The 14,690-nt window shown below is 37.6% G+C and overlaps 1 protein-coding gene across 1 annotated transcript; it reads right to left on the bottom strand.

The window, feature by feature from the left end:
* LOC109825136 (hsp70-Hsp90 organizing protein 2-like) lies at positions 1,026 to 11,984 on the bottom strand. Its single transcript, XM_020391870.1, has 7 exons — positions 10,978 to 11,984; positions 4,040 to 4,328; positions 2,685 to 2,770; positions 2,335 to 2,558; positions 2,167 to 2,233; positions 1,397 to 1,456; positions 1,026 to 1,298 (listed from the first exon to the last, which is right to left on the bottom strand). Exons 1-7 carry the CDS (start codon positions 11,836 to 11,838, stop codon positions 1,185 to 1,187), a joined length of 1,701 nt encoding a protein of 566 aa, XP_020247459.1. The 5' UTR covers positions 11,839 to 11,984; the 3' UTR covers positions 1,026 to 1,184.

Raw genomic sequence — 14,690 nt, 5'->3', positions numbered from 1 at the left:
GTTTTCTTATTTTAGTTTGTTTTCCACTTTGAAACCGTAAATGCATTGTTTCGTTTACAATTTTGTAATAAACAAGGTAAATAAACTTGCATTTTGTAGAAAAAAAACTTACACCGATTAATTTCACCTCATGAAAATAAATCTTTTAAACCCAAACGGTTAACCATCTCCTCAAAAGTTGTCTTATATGACAAATTTTACACTAATTAAGTTCGAACACAACACTCTAATTTTTGCATTGAAAATACATTTTCTACAATACAATTTGCAAATGTCCAAACCATAAATTCAAAGTGGATCTCGGTATTTGCCGCTCTAACATTTGCTGCAATTTATTTATGTTGTTTTGATAGGATATGCTAATGATATCCTCTCACTTAATGTCCTTGAATACAAACCGGATCTTTAAGGTCGTAAGAACCAAATAAAAAATCGTACATACATGAATTTGCATGCAATTTCTTTTAAGTTTCCAAATAATTTAAGATTCACTCTCCTGCCCAGGGATACTTCTATGCCTTCCTCCGCTAGAATCACGATACAAATACCAGAGCAAGAGCAAAAACGTACTCGCACAGGCCCTCGATCGACAAGACGCAGAAGCAAGTTCTGCTCTGAATACCCTTAGGATACGTCCTGTGACATCCTACCTAATAATCGGACTACTCCCTGATTTCTTTTGCTAGGTATGGATGGTATGGGGCATAGCCTAAGGATGTTGTAAGCATAACTTTGAAATTTTGCAAGGAAAGAAGACGCACATTCACGGGGAAGGCAAAAGTCCCCTCCGGTACGCCTTCTATGAACATGAAGGCCTTTTCCAATAGAAAGACTATTAGCCTTTACCCCCTCAAATAAATACTACTTCAAGAATTGCTACATACATTTTCATGGAGCGTGTCACTAAGAGCACCCTCCAAAATGTTCATTTTTTTCCTTCCACCTGCAAGGAAATTTGATTTTCGATGCTCAAGGTTATCACCCGACTATTGACACACAACAAAAACATGATGGCAATAGAGATGAAAAGCAAAACTCAAATTACTCGCGAACTTAAAGAAACACGCTTATCAAATGTCAGGTCCACAATTAAACCATGAAAAAAAGACATGTAAACCGGTTTGTGACAGACTCCCAACATAATCACAAGTTCATACAATGAAAAGGAGGGGCTAACAATTCAATTATCTCATCTGGACGATGCCAGCGCTGACGAGCTTTTGAATCTTGTGCAACACTTGGGGATTCTTCAGGTGATCCTGAGCAGCCTTTGGGTTCTCCTGGAAATCGACCAACACCTGGTACACCAGGAAGCAAAATTTGGAATCATTCCAACATCTTAGCAATGTGTTCAGAAATAGGTATAGCTTTTCTTTTGAGGAACTATAATACGCACCTGTCGCATTATTGGGTCGGACAAAATATTCTGAATTTCAGGATCCTGCATTGCCTTGGCCTATGGAACACAAGCACAGAGGTGAGCAACAATAGCCAACAAGTTCCCAAACAAAAAAGTTAAAAACGCGGCGGAAGAGGGCAAGGGAGATCTCATATTAGGAGGAGGAACAAAGGACAACATGACATCCACACATTTTATTCTTCGTCTTTACAATGCTGCTTAAATGTTTCATAGCTTGGAATTAGTCCCTCAAATTATTGAAATTAATATTAGATCGAACAATTCTGTGAAGTTACTCCCAAATCAGTCCCTAGATCATCGGAATTACTATATCTCCCCCATATCTCATAAGTTATTTCAAATTAATCCCTTCACCTGTCGAAGGGACTAATTTCAAAATAATAATAATAATAATAATAATAATAATTAAGGGCTGGGGAACCTAATAACAATCTAAATTAGAGGGACTAGTTTCGAAATAACAAAAGAGTTGGGGATCTAATAGCAATTTCAATGATTTTACCAACTAATTCAAAATTTGAAAGAGTTAAAAGGATAAATATTGAAAAAAAAAACCCATTTATGTTTGCACTAACATGTACTTTAATTGTCCTGAAATACTAACTCTTTGCACTACCGTCAATTGTGCTAATTCAAAATTAAGGGGACGAATATCATGTCCTTAATCCTCCCTATATGATTTTCTACAGAGGGCCCTCTATATATTTTTTCCAGCGAACAAAGTATATCATTAATTGCTTAATTACCTGTCTCTCCTTCAGCTCCTCAGGGCTGAGATCACCTCTGTTCGTCCTGTTGATCTGTTCAACACACCTGAAAGAAGCCAGCAGCGATTCATTTTCAGTACACACAAGGAATAAAAGCTGCCACAGCTGCAAAATATAATGAGTTGAGTCACAGCACAAGAGTTATACCTTCGAACACCATCAAGAAGTTCCTGATTGTTCGGATCAAGTTTCAGACCAGCCTGATATGTTTCCAGTGCCTTGTCATATTCCTTCATGAAGAATTGGACAGCACCTTTCCTCGTGTAACCCTTGGTGAAAGTTGGATCCAACTCAATGCATTTCTCAGCATCTTTCAGTCCCTCCGGTAGAGCCCCCAATTTTGTGTAGCATGCAGCTCTGTTACTGTAGACCTAGACAAACCGGAAAATGACAAGAATGTTGGCGTCAAATACAACATCCCTGAGTTCTTCATAGAGTAAAAATTGCTTATCACAGATGACTATCAAAGAACAATAAGAAAAATTATGAAGCCTTGCCCTTGGATCTTGTGGGTTCCTCTTCAGTGCTTCAGTGTAGTGTTTCACTGCTTCAGGGTACTTCTGCTGCTTGAAGAACTCATTGCCTGCAAGAAAAGTAAGACGAATTACTTAGGTTTACTGATTCAAAGTGGTAGGCTGTAAACTCGTTATGCATTATGCATTTCCTATCAAGATTTTACACAGCAAAACCACAGCTACAACATTTGTAGCCAATGGGCGCAGTGTCATCTTTCTTGACTCTAGGAACTATGGACAAGCTCACTGTGAAACCTAGTAAATAACTAACAGTTAGGGATAAAGGATAACCCAATTCATGATTACACAACCGGACAATGGAGCCTACTAAAAGTAAGCTCGTGGGGTTATCCATCCTTTCATGAGTAGGAGTTTTTAAGATGCGCAATGAAGTAGAGCAGCATGCTGATAATTCTCATCAACTAAAAAGAGTCGAAACCCAAAAGCATCATAAAAGCCAAAGAATATGAAATGTGAAACTCGCCTTAACCTTGACAATGTTAGGTAAGATCAAAACTTAGGCAGCCCAAATAAAAACATGATAATAATCCAGCCAATGCACCTTTAATTGTTTCTTTCATGTGTGCTTTATGACAAGTATTTCCAACTTTTAAAAAATCAAGTGGAACAAGACGTGTTGAATTCCCTTGTATTATGAGATAAAATATAAAATAAAGGGAAAGAAATATGACGTAAAGGGCAGAGAAATAGGACCAAAAATTGAGTCAATGAAGTGGGAGAGTTGCGAATAGGATAGTGGAGACATAACACCATGTCTTCCTTCCTACTTACTGATCTTATTTTCAGTGAAATATAAACAATACAGTTTTAAGTCTTTATCAGTTATTTGTTTATCGCATGGCCAGAAAACAGAACTTAATTGTTGCGTTAAGGTAGGTTGACTACGTATTGTCCTTTTCTAATCAAGCTGTTGTTAACATTGACACTGTTGCCATAGATTTAATCAATATATTTGTGATTGTCGATGTTTCAGTGAAAGGAAAATGACTGTCATAACAAAGCTTATCCTTCTATGTACTCAATGTCTGGCTATTGCTGTGTTATCAGACTATTGTTGTGTATCAGACCTTTTGTGAGACTGTTTATTTTTTTAAAAAAAAATCATACAATCTTACAGATCTTTAATTATTAACTACTTACCTCTCCAGTTCATGATAAATTAATTAATTTTTTAAAAAATTTACTTGCTATACATCACTTTTTAGCTTACTCCGTGGTGCTTCGATTTCTCAAACCTTGGTCACAAGTAACAATAATATATATGTAAGAACATAAAATGAGAAAATAGCAAGAGATCATGTTCTGATCAAGGGTACCTTTCTCACGCTCTTCATCAGCTAGTTTAGGGTCAAAATATTCTTGTTGTTCTAATTCTTTCTTTGCCCTCTCTGCTTCATTAAGCTTTTTCAGTGTTTCAGGGTTGCGGTGTTCAGTTAGAGCTTTCTGGTAAGTCTCAATCGCAGGTTCGTAATCCTTCGAACATTTGGCAAGCTTCACCAGCGCGTTTCCTTTTCTAGTCAGTGCCCTTGCAATCATCTTGAAGTCGGAACGGAGCTCTCTACCCCTCTCAACAGCTTTGTCACAGTCCTTTATACAGTCTTCATACTGAATTCAAAACAATAGGTCATAAGTCAGATATGATGGTAGAAAATAGTTCAAAGTTCACATGGACAAACACTCTCAATGGTCTGCGACATGAAAGCAAGTCCTGTCAGTAACTTTGGTAACAATAGAACTTTCTCGTGTAGACAAATGAAAATATTTCAGACAGCACAGAAAGTCCTGTCAGTAACTTTCTTATGGTCCTTTACACAATCTTTGCACTAAGCTCATAGTAAGACAGAGTTTTAGTAATTAGGATTCTGATTACCTATAAAATACATATAAAATACATAAAAAATCAAATGGAGAAAGATACAGCCTACACCATTCTTACAATCATATTTACAACCTGATTTCCAAAATAGCATATACTTCTTCACACTTTATGAATGCAAAACAAGTAACATGCTCCAAAAACACAGATGAAGCAAGATCAATCACACATTTCTATAAGCTGACAGAGTACTGCATCAAGTACACAAGGAAAAGAACAAAAACCAGTAAGGAACAACACATACTTACAATAATAAACATCTGCATTTTGGTTCAAAGTTAAGCGACTCATCGGTAACTTGTCAGATAAAGCCACTCTTTTATATGGAATAAGCAAGACAACAACGAGTAAGCATAACATTTTTCACCCTACCTAAATCCATCGCCCATGCAACTTCTCCCTAGTCCTAGTCCTGTACTAAAGCAAGCTAGTTATTCTAGCTTTTTTAAGCAGACAGAGCTAATTTTTCCTAAACTCAAAGACTACTTGGTTTCCCATAATATCAAAGAGTCAAGATTTGCTCCAACACAACTTCTTTATGTACTAAAACTATCGGAGCTTCCATTATAGCTTAGCACTTAGAAGCTACTGTGCAACTTGCAATACTAAGCACTTCCAATAGATTAGTAGGAAAGAGAAAAATATAGAAATAGGGCTTTTAGCTATGATTTCCAATAATATCAAAGAGTCAAGATCCATAAGATCTGCTCCAACATAACTTCTATATATACTAAAACTATCAGAGCTTCCATTGTGACTTATCACTGTAGAACCTACCGCGCAACTTCCAATACTAAGCACTTCCAATAGCTTAGTAGGAAAGAGAAAAATACAGAAATAGGGTTTTTTGCTACCCAAGTTGCACTATTTAACTCCCACACCCGTCCAACACCAGCCCAAGGCCCAAAATGTCCCTATCAAGGTTAATAAAACAATCGGTTTTTATATATACCCTTAAATTATGTGTATTCGCAAAATTATCCCTATCATCAATTTCTGAAAAATACCCTCAAAATTAGCAAATCATCGACTTTGTTGGATTCATTGAGTAAATATTTAACTATTTTCGCATTGCATTCACAATTTGACTTATCAAAATTGATGATTTTTTGATTAGTTTTTTATTCCAGATATGATAACTTGAAGTTAGTTTTGCAAACACAGACGTTTGGGGGTAGTTAAGCAAATATGCATAATCGAAGGTGTATGTAGATACCAAAACATATAACAATATAATAATATAATAAAGTAAAATATCAAGGGTTATTTGTCTGTAGACTCAAAGTTCTACCCACATTTATTTTTAAACCCACCCACTTCCAAAATCACTCTTAAGACTCAAAATACTCCACCAAATTACTATTAAACCCATTTGTATTTTGTCGATCTAGTATACAGTGTAAGTTGCTATATTCTAATGTAATTTGCTATAAAATGGTTCCGTACACTCTGCATATTCAAACTAAATGCTTAAACCTTTGTTTTTTTCACTTTTTCATACTGATATCAAAGCATCACAAACCTTAGATGAGATTTTTGCCTATAAACTTAAAAGTTTTATGCCCATTTATTTTTAAATCAACCCACTTCCAAAATTACTCCTAGACCCAAACAGCTCCACCAGATTAATTTTAAAACCATTTTGTATTTCAGTGGTTTGTCAAACACTGTAAGTTGTTATAATTTGCTATATTATTATTCTAAGTGGTTAAGTATGCTATTCATCCTTAAACTAAATTCTTACACCATTATTTGTTGCTTTTTTCACATTAATGTTGCGACATCGTGAAATGTACATGGGTTGCTTGCCTCTAAATATGAAGTCTTACCAGCATTTATTCGTAAAAACTCATACCCTTCCAAAATCACTCTTAGACCTAACTAGGGATGGCAATTCTGGTCCAAACCCAATAACCCACCCAGATCCATCTAATATGAGACTCATCCAAACCAACCCATTTAGCTAAATGGGTTTAATGGGGTGGGTAACTATTCCCATAGAAATTAAATGGGTATTAGATGGGCAGGTCTTGCCCCAACCATAACCCACCCGACAGATAGAAATCTCCTATCTCCTCTCTGCGATTCTCACTTCGAAACCCTAAAATACTCAGCTCCCCTCTCTCTACGATTCGTCTCTCCGAGCTTTGATTCCTCTCTCCGCCACCGCCGCCGCTCTCTTCTTCCGACACTCTCCCTCCTCAATCTCCAGAACTAGGGTTAGGGTGAGGGTTAGATCGATGGCGAGCAAGGCGGTAGTGCCGACGGTCATCATCGGCGGCGGGAGAGTCGACTGAGCGCAACAGAGCATGGGAAACGGCTGTGATGTGTTCGTGGGGAGGGGGCAGCCGGTTCCCTCCGATTTCGAGGGTTAGGGCGAGGGTTTGAACTCAGAATGATGATCTTGAGGCGGTGGTGCTTGAGTCCACTCCTGCTTCTCGATGGAACGGTAATTGCCCTAGTTTATTTTGTTTTGTTTTGTTCTGCTCAAAAGCTTAGATTTTTGTTTGTCTTGAGGTAAAAAGATTTGATTTTGTTGAGTTTTTTGGTAGAAATTGTGTTGTTTTGGTGTTAATATGCTTATGATTTGGATGGTTTTGTTTTGTCTTTTTTAGAGGTTAATTCCTTAATTAAATTTGCAAGAACTTGCTGTATTCGCTTCCAAAGAACCTGTGATGTTGTTGAAGAAATTAATCTTTTAGCATAGAGGAGTATTCCTCAGAGCAGAGAACCTAGCAGAGTTTCGAAAAGTGGAACCTTCAAACTTTTTCTGGAGAGGCTTGCAGTGTCTTTTAGTTTGTTTTTATTTTGATATTTATAAGACTGCAACTTTTATTAGATGTATTAGGACATAATTATGTTACTTTTCATGTTTGTTAATGACATTTAGTGAAGGTGTTTTCCTTCTCTTGTTGTAGTGGTGTTAACATTTCGGTGCCTAATTATTCTGTGACAGACGAAGTCATCTGGATTCTCACAGATCTCAAACTTTTGATCCTCTTCTTCAGCTTTTGATGGCTTAGTTTCTACTAGTTAATCGATTTACAATGATAAAAGTTTTGGTAACTATGAGTTTTGTATTGTCAGATGGTAGCTTCCTGAGGTCGATGGGGAGGGGCTGGTGAAGTTTGTCAGGTGGGTGAAGTCGTCGAAGGGGAACTTGACGACGATGGCGAGGATGAAGATTAAATTCAAGAATCAGGTCGAGGTTCAGAACAGGGGAGCTGTCAGGCAGGTGAGTTCAGAGTTGTCAGTTTGAGATTTTGTTTTTCCCCTCACTTTTTTTCTTACTCGTGTGGAGAAATTTCAAATGGGGGTATGTAGTAACTAAATAGGTTGGTGATCGAGAATTTAATGAAAAATATGAAGTTTCATGCCTGTTCACTGCTTTCTTTCCCCATTTGCATGCTAAGACTTGCATTAGTTATCAGATTTGTGATCTATCTGGTCAAGACATATAATGCATTGTTGTCCATGATCTATATGATAAAGACATGGCATGTTACTATGTCTTTCTGAGTGATATATGTACACTTGTTGCATATCTAAGCAGTAATGGCAAACTTCACTCAATATAAAATCTTTCTGAGTGATATATGTACACTTGTTGCATATCTAAGCAGTAATGGCAAACTTCACTCAATATAAAATGTTGGCATAGTTATTTACTACTGATCTCAATATAAAATGTTGGCATAGTTATTTACTACTGATGTTTTCACCATTTTCCTTTTTTGGTTTTAGGGTGCCATGAGAACCATGGATGGTATCATTGATATAGTGTTGGCTGTCTTTACTTTGTTAAACTTTCTATAGAAATCGTCTTTTATTTGAAATGCAGCCTAACCTTACCCATTATATGTCGATTTTTCAAATGGGGAAGTACATTATTCTACCTTTTAATGATGAATTACTAATGACTAATGAAGTTTATAAACTAAGTGTCGTCTTCTAAGATGTATTATCAAAGTGATATTTTCAAGATATCCTCTGTTAGAAGCAAACACGGATCCTTAACTCCATGGTGCATGAGATTTCAAACCCTCTACACCTCATATATGGATTACATTTAGCCAATGTTTTAAATGTCGAATGTCGAATGTCGGATGTCGGGTTCATGTCGGTCGGTCAAAATTCATGTCGGATAGCGAAAATCGGGGATATATCGGGGGACATGAAAAAAATATCGGATTGTCATATCGTATAGGTTGATATAATATCATAAATGAAATATTCACATACTTGATAATTATATTGTCTAAACATATGAAAAAGTAAATAATTTATTGATGTTAGAATCACTAACCAATTGTAGACACCTGATTTCCGAGTCGGGTTTTTCAAACTTGACCCAATAAGCTTAAAACCGCTTTTTCTGAAATTTGACCGATATTTCTTAGGCGCAATGGTGCCCGACATACCCGATATTTTCCGACATGTCTCCAACATGACCTCAGAAACGCAATACGCATTGAAATGAAGGATATCGTGGCGGCTAGGGTATAAAACCGCCATATCGGTCGCCATGTCCGACATGACGGCCGATATTTGGCCGATATTTAAAACACATCATTTAGCTGGGAGATAATCTAAGGAACAAAATGGGCACTACTATGGGGAGTTTAGAATAAAAGCATTCTTCTAATTTTAGTTTCTATCTAGGACTGGCTTGTTTGTAGATTGAGCATCGACGGCGAAGAAAAACTTTAAGGGATAAGTGATTGGAATCTTCTTCTACTTGTCATTAGCTGATTCATGCTTTTATTATGACTATTACCAGGCTAGTCTCTAGAAAGGAGCACCTAAAAGTTTTGATTCTATTAAAACATATATAGTGAACCTTGTTTCTATTTAGATAGAGATTTTTCTAAGTTGTGCATCACTTATGCTACGAGATTGTATGAGGTTATGTTTACGTTCTTTATGGATTATACTTATTTCAGGTCTGTAAGGACTTCCTACGTGGTCGATGTTTGAGATCAGCCAGCAACTGCCGTTTTGCTCACCACATGTCGATCGATCATTGTGCTATTGTATGAAATTGTTCTACAGTCTTCCTTTGAATTGCTTTTGACATTTTCCTACCTTTTGGTGGATAAAATCAGAAAAAGAAAGTGTTTCAAATTTTTTTAGACAAGAAATTCTACATTACAGGTTTTCTGCCATCTATATTTGATTTTATTCCAAAAAATTCAACTTCTTATGTGGTGCCTTCTTCTTTGTAACTGTTTCATTTTTCTTTATAAATGAAAGTTTACCAAAAGCCCCCTAAAAGTTTATAGAAAAACCCCTGAAAGTTTACAGAAAACTCCCTGAAAGTTTACCAAAACCCTCCTGAAAAATTACAGAAAATCCCCTAAAAGTTTACAGAAAAACCCCTGAAAGTTACCAAAACCCCCCTGAATGTTTACAAAAAAACCCATGAAAGTTTGCAGAAAACCCCCTAAAAGTTTGCAAGTAGATCCTGAAACTTACATATATATAAAAGCATCATAACTAAATGGATTATTGGGTCACCCATGAACCATCCATTTAGTAAATGAGTGGATGAGAAGTGACCCATTTAGCAAATGTTAAATGGGTCATAAATGATCAAGTGGTCATAAACGTGCCCACTCATTTATGACCCAACCAAGACCACCCATTTGACATCCCTAGACCCAACGTATTATACCACATTAATTATAAACTTTGTATTTTAGTAGTTTGATATTAAGTGTAAGTTGTAATTTACCAAATCAATTGGATCAGCTGATTACTACTTAATCCAATGTTCCTAAAGTCTAATGCATACATATTCATTATCAGGTGAAAATTTAAACCCTTGGTCCTTTTAAGTCAAGTTATTTTAGAGTGCTAAGATTAACATAAATTATTTTCAGAGAAATATTCGTAATTTGTACCTACAATTTGGGTTCTCTAAGTTTATGTCCAATGTATAGGCATAGTGGCTTGTATGTCACAATTAATTTAGAGTCTTGGACACAACCTTGTCTTCTTACAGTATTAGGGAGTAAAAAAGAGATGGTTCCCCTTAATGCATACAGTAGTCTTTCCCAACTCTAACATGATGAACCTTAAAAGCCAAAAGCTATCAGTTCTCTTAAAAAAACATGTTAAGATTGCGGACTCAATAAGTAAATTAAAAACTTATGGAATTCCACGCATCTGTAAAATCTAGTTAACTTATAAGAAAAATATATTATATCTATGATGCCAGACATCACTCCCTGTTTTCACATTAACGATTAAGCACAACCCATGTTATGCAACAAAAACATTAGTTGCAAAGCAAAAACGATTAAATACTGATATAAACAGGAAAGGATTCCAACCAAATAATAAACATAAATAAATAAAGCAATGATAAGAAATCACCTTGCCCATCTCCAAATATACCGCAGCCCGGTTCGTAAGGAACGAGATATCCTCATCATCAAGCTCCAAAGCCTTACTGTAATGCTCAATAGCCTTATCAAAATCCTTCTTTTTATAAGCAGCATTACCAGCCTCCTTCTCCTTCTGTGCCTCTGCCTTCCTCTCCTTAACTGCTCTCTCCTCCTCGTTCACCTCCTCCATCGGCTCCGGCTCCGGTTCAGGAGCCTTCTTCTTCTCAGGCTCCGCCTCCTTTTTAGAGGGCGCCGGAAAATCCCTCTCCATCTCTTCGTCCCCGCCTGCTCCGCTCATCTTCACATTAAGCAGAACCCCAAGAACGCTCATCATCCTCTGATCACTCAAATACATGTTGATATTACTCGGATTCTTCTGAATATCCTGAATCATCCTCACAAAGTCCGGCTGCTGAAGATATCCTCTCGTGGTTGGATCCGCCGTCAATTTCGCCCACAGCTCCGGCCCCTGGAAAATCTTCCCAAACGGCGACGCCCCCGCTCCAGCTCCGCCATTGGAAGATCTCATCTTTGCCCTGGCATCAGCAAGTCCAGACTTCAACGCATCGTTGTTCGGATCAATAGCAAGCCCCTTCTCATAAGCCCTAATAGCATCATCGACGTTGTTGAGGCCGAGATGAGCAGCGCCGAGGCGGCTGTAGCCCTTGGCCCAGTTAGGGTTCAGCTCGACGGTCTTCTCGGCATCGGAAAGAGCGTTGGAGAACTGGCCGAGGGAGGCGTAGGCGGCGGATCGATTCGAGTAGAGCACGTGGTTCGATGGCGGGATCGCGTCGGAGAAGTTGCCGGCAGAGAACGCGGCATTGCCCTTGGCTTTGGCCTCGTCCGCCATTGAAAATTAAGCGAGATCTGAAAACTAGGGTTTCGGGATTTTGGAGACGGCGATTTTTTTACCCCGTCGATTTTGGGGATTTCTTTTTGGGGAGAGGAGAGGGGAGACGAAAAGGGTTTTAAAGTCGTTGAGAGAGAGTTCTAGTAGATTTGTGGGTTTTGCTTTGGGGCCGTGGGTTCTGGAAAGTTCCGGTTGGGGTAGAGGTTTTTTGCGGGTCGGGTTGAAGGGCTTTCTTACCCCTAACCCGATATTGATAGAAATTCCATTAAACCCTCTAAAGTTACACATACATGCATACACACATATATGCATACATACATATATGCATATACATACATACATATTGTTATATCTTGCAAATAAGCCAAGTGTTAATCCTCTCTCTAGAGTCAACACGCGTCTCATGACTGTTAACCTTTAGTTCAGCACCATTCTAAGGCAGGACAACTCAAGCAGCATAAACGCAAACTTTCCCAAACAAGTCCCCAGTCGGGCCGACAACTTGCGAGGCAGACAAGATAGGAAGTGCTTGTCGACGTGCTCACAAATTCGAGACAAGAAGCATCCTCACTCAGCTTATCATTCGAACTCACAACACTCGACCCATCCAAGCCGACAACTAGCAAAGCCGACTATAAAGGCGGTATTTGTCGACCTCCGGTATGGAGAGTCGGAAAACGGTGCATCCTCGAGCCCTTAGCCAATAGTTGATTGCCATTGTATTAAATGTATGATCAGAGTTATCATTACTCCAGCCCCAAAAGTCTTTATGACTCATCAGACCTCGTCAACACCACGCCGCCCAGTCATCATCGTATTAAACACCTAGGTGAGTAAATGCTAACAAATTAAGCCGCTTGTTTAGACTCGGCCTAAGTTACCCTTTTGCCCTTTGGATCTGCTATAAAAAGGAAGTGATGTCTGCTGCTTAGGGTAAGCAAAGGCTCTGTTTGGCAAAACTAGCTGAAAGCTGCGAGATTATAGCTAAAAGCTGTTAAGCTAGCTGAAAGCTGTGAAATTATAGCTGAAAGCTGATAGCTGTGTAGCTAGCTGATTGAAGTAGAGCTGTTTGGCAAAAGTAGCTGTACAACTAGCTTAAATTTGTTAAATGACTAAAAAGGACATACAATATTATTCCTATAATTATTAACTTTCCGATTAGTTCTTGCCTCAAAGTCTTTGGCAATGTCTCGCCATTTGAATAGTTGATTGCGGCCATTCTTAGCAAGGAATGCCAAACACAGCTCCAACAATACAATTGTAAAATCGTTTGTCCAGTTAAATGTCTTTCCCTCCACATCATTAGTACCTTTATTTTTTTATTGTCCACATCATCATTACTTGATTCCATCTATAATATAGAAAAAACACAGATTATAATACTACTTGAAGGTTTTTAAGAATTAAAAGAAAATGTCGACAATTTGATCTATTTCATTTGAAACAAACACACACAAAAAAGAACTGAAGCAACGTTTCTAATCATAATTATATAAATAATGGGATTAACATAACCGAGAATAGAGAAATGGGATGGACAGAACCGGGATCAGAGAAGCCCCAAACCCAGCCTAGAATTCCCATTAAACAAACAGCCTAGAATTCCCATTAAACAATCTTCACAAAATCGGCAAAACAAATCAAAACCATAATGACTACCAAATCGAAACAGAAGAGAAAAAAAATTGAAACAGTTAAAATAGAAGACAATTTTTTGCAAAATTAGAACTATAAACAGAATCGAAAAAAAGAAAAAAAGAAAAAAGATGTTGGGTACTTACCTTGATATGATGGGTTGGACAAACAAAGGAAGTCCAATGGGAGGGTCGAAACTACCTTGACAATGACCTTCAATGGAGATGGAGGAGAAACATGCTCAGGAGAAGCAGAAGGGGTGTCAGGCATGAAATAAAAAAAGAGCTAGCGTTTTTTGAGTGGGGTAGTAGCTTTCATTTGTCCTAATTATTAGGGGCAAAAACGGAAGAAAAAAATTGACAGATCCTTTCCAAAAGCTACTTGCAAAAGACACAATCTCTAAAATAATATCCTCCTACTTTTTATCACCAAACAGCTCTACTAGCTTATTGACCAAGTCAATAAGACACAATCTCTTAGATAAGACACAATCTCTTGTTGCCAAACAGTACCAAAATCCGTCCTAAAAAACTCTTTCACATTTAGTCATCTTCTCCACTCAGACTTGGTACTAAGTTGACCGTCGAATGGACCACCGGAGATCTCAACTCCGACCTCTTAGTATTCTGCATGTGTAAGCTCAAGAACAAGTTGTCTAAAAATGTTTGAGAACCCTAACACCCCACCTCATCCACAGATAAACTCTCCATTAGATAAATTGACATCAACACACATACATGCTTCCGTGTGTATATATATACGTATATACATATACATATATATACATATACATCTATATATGTGTGCGTGTACATATATACATGTATAGAGATATACACACACAAACACACATACGTATTATACATGCATATGTATTATATATACATAACATACATACATACGTGTACACACACACGCGCACACACACACACATATATATGTGTGTGTGTGTGTGTGTACATATACATATACATATATATATACCCACACATATGTATTATATGTACATATGTACTACACACACATATACATATGTATATGTATGTGTGCGTGTGCGTGTATGTATATATATACCCGCACTTATGTATTATATGTACATATGTACTACACACACGTGTGTGCGTGAGTGTGTGTATATGTATATGTATACATGTGAATGTAGAAACTCGGTACCAAGAATAATTTTTGTGCTTGGTAGTGAGGTGAGAATGTGTCAC

This window comes from Asparagus officinalis, chromosome 10 (genome assembly GCF_001876935.1).
Source record: "Asparagus officinalis chromosome 10, Aspof.V1, whole genome shotgun sequence".
Taxonomy (NCBI): Eukaryota; Viridiplantae; Streptophyta; class Magnoliopsida; order Asparagales; family Asparagaceae; genus Asparagus; species Asparagus officinalis.
The sequence above is the reverse complement of the archived record's forward strand: the minus strand, read 5'-3'. Positions and strand labels throughout refer to the sequence as shown.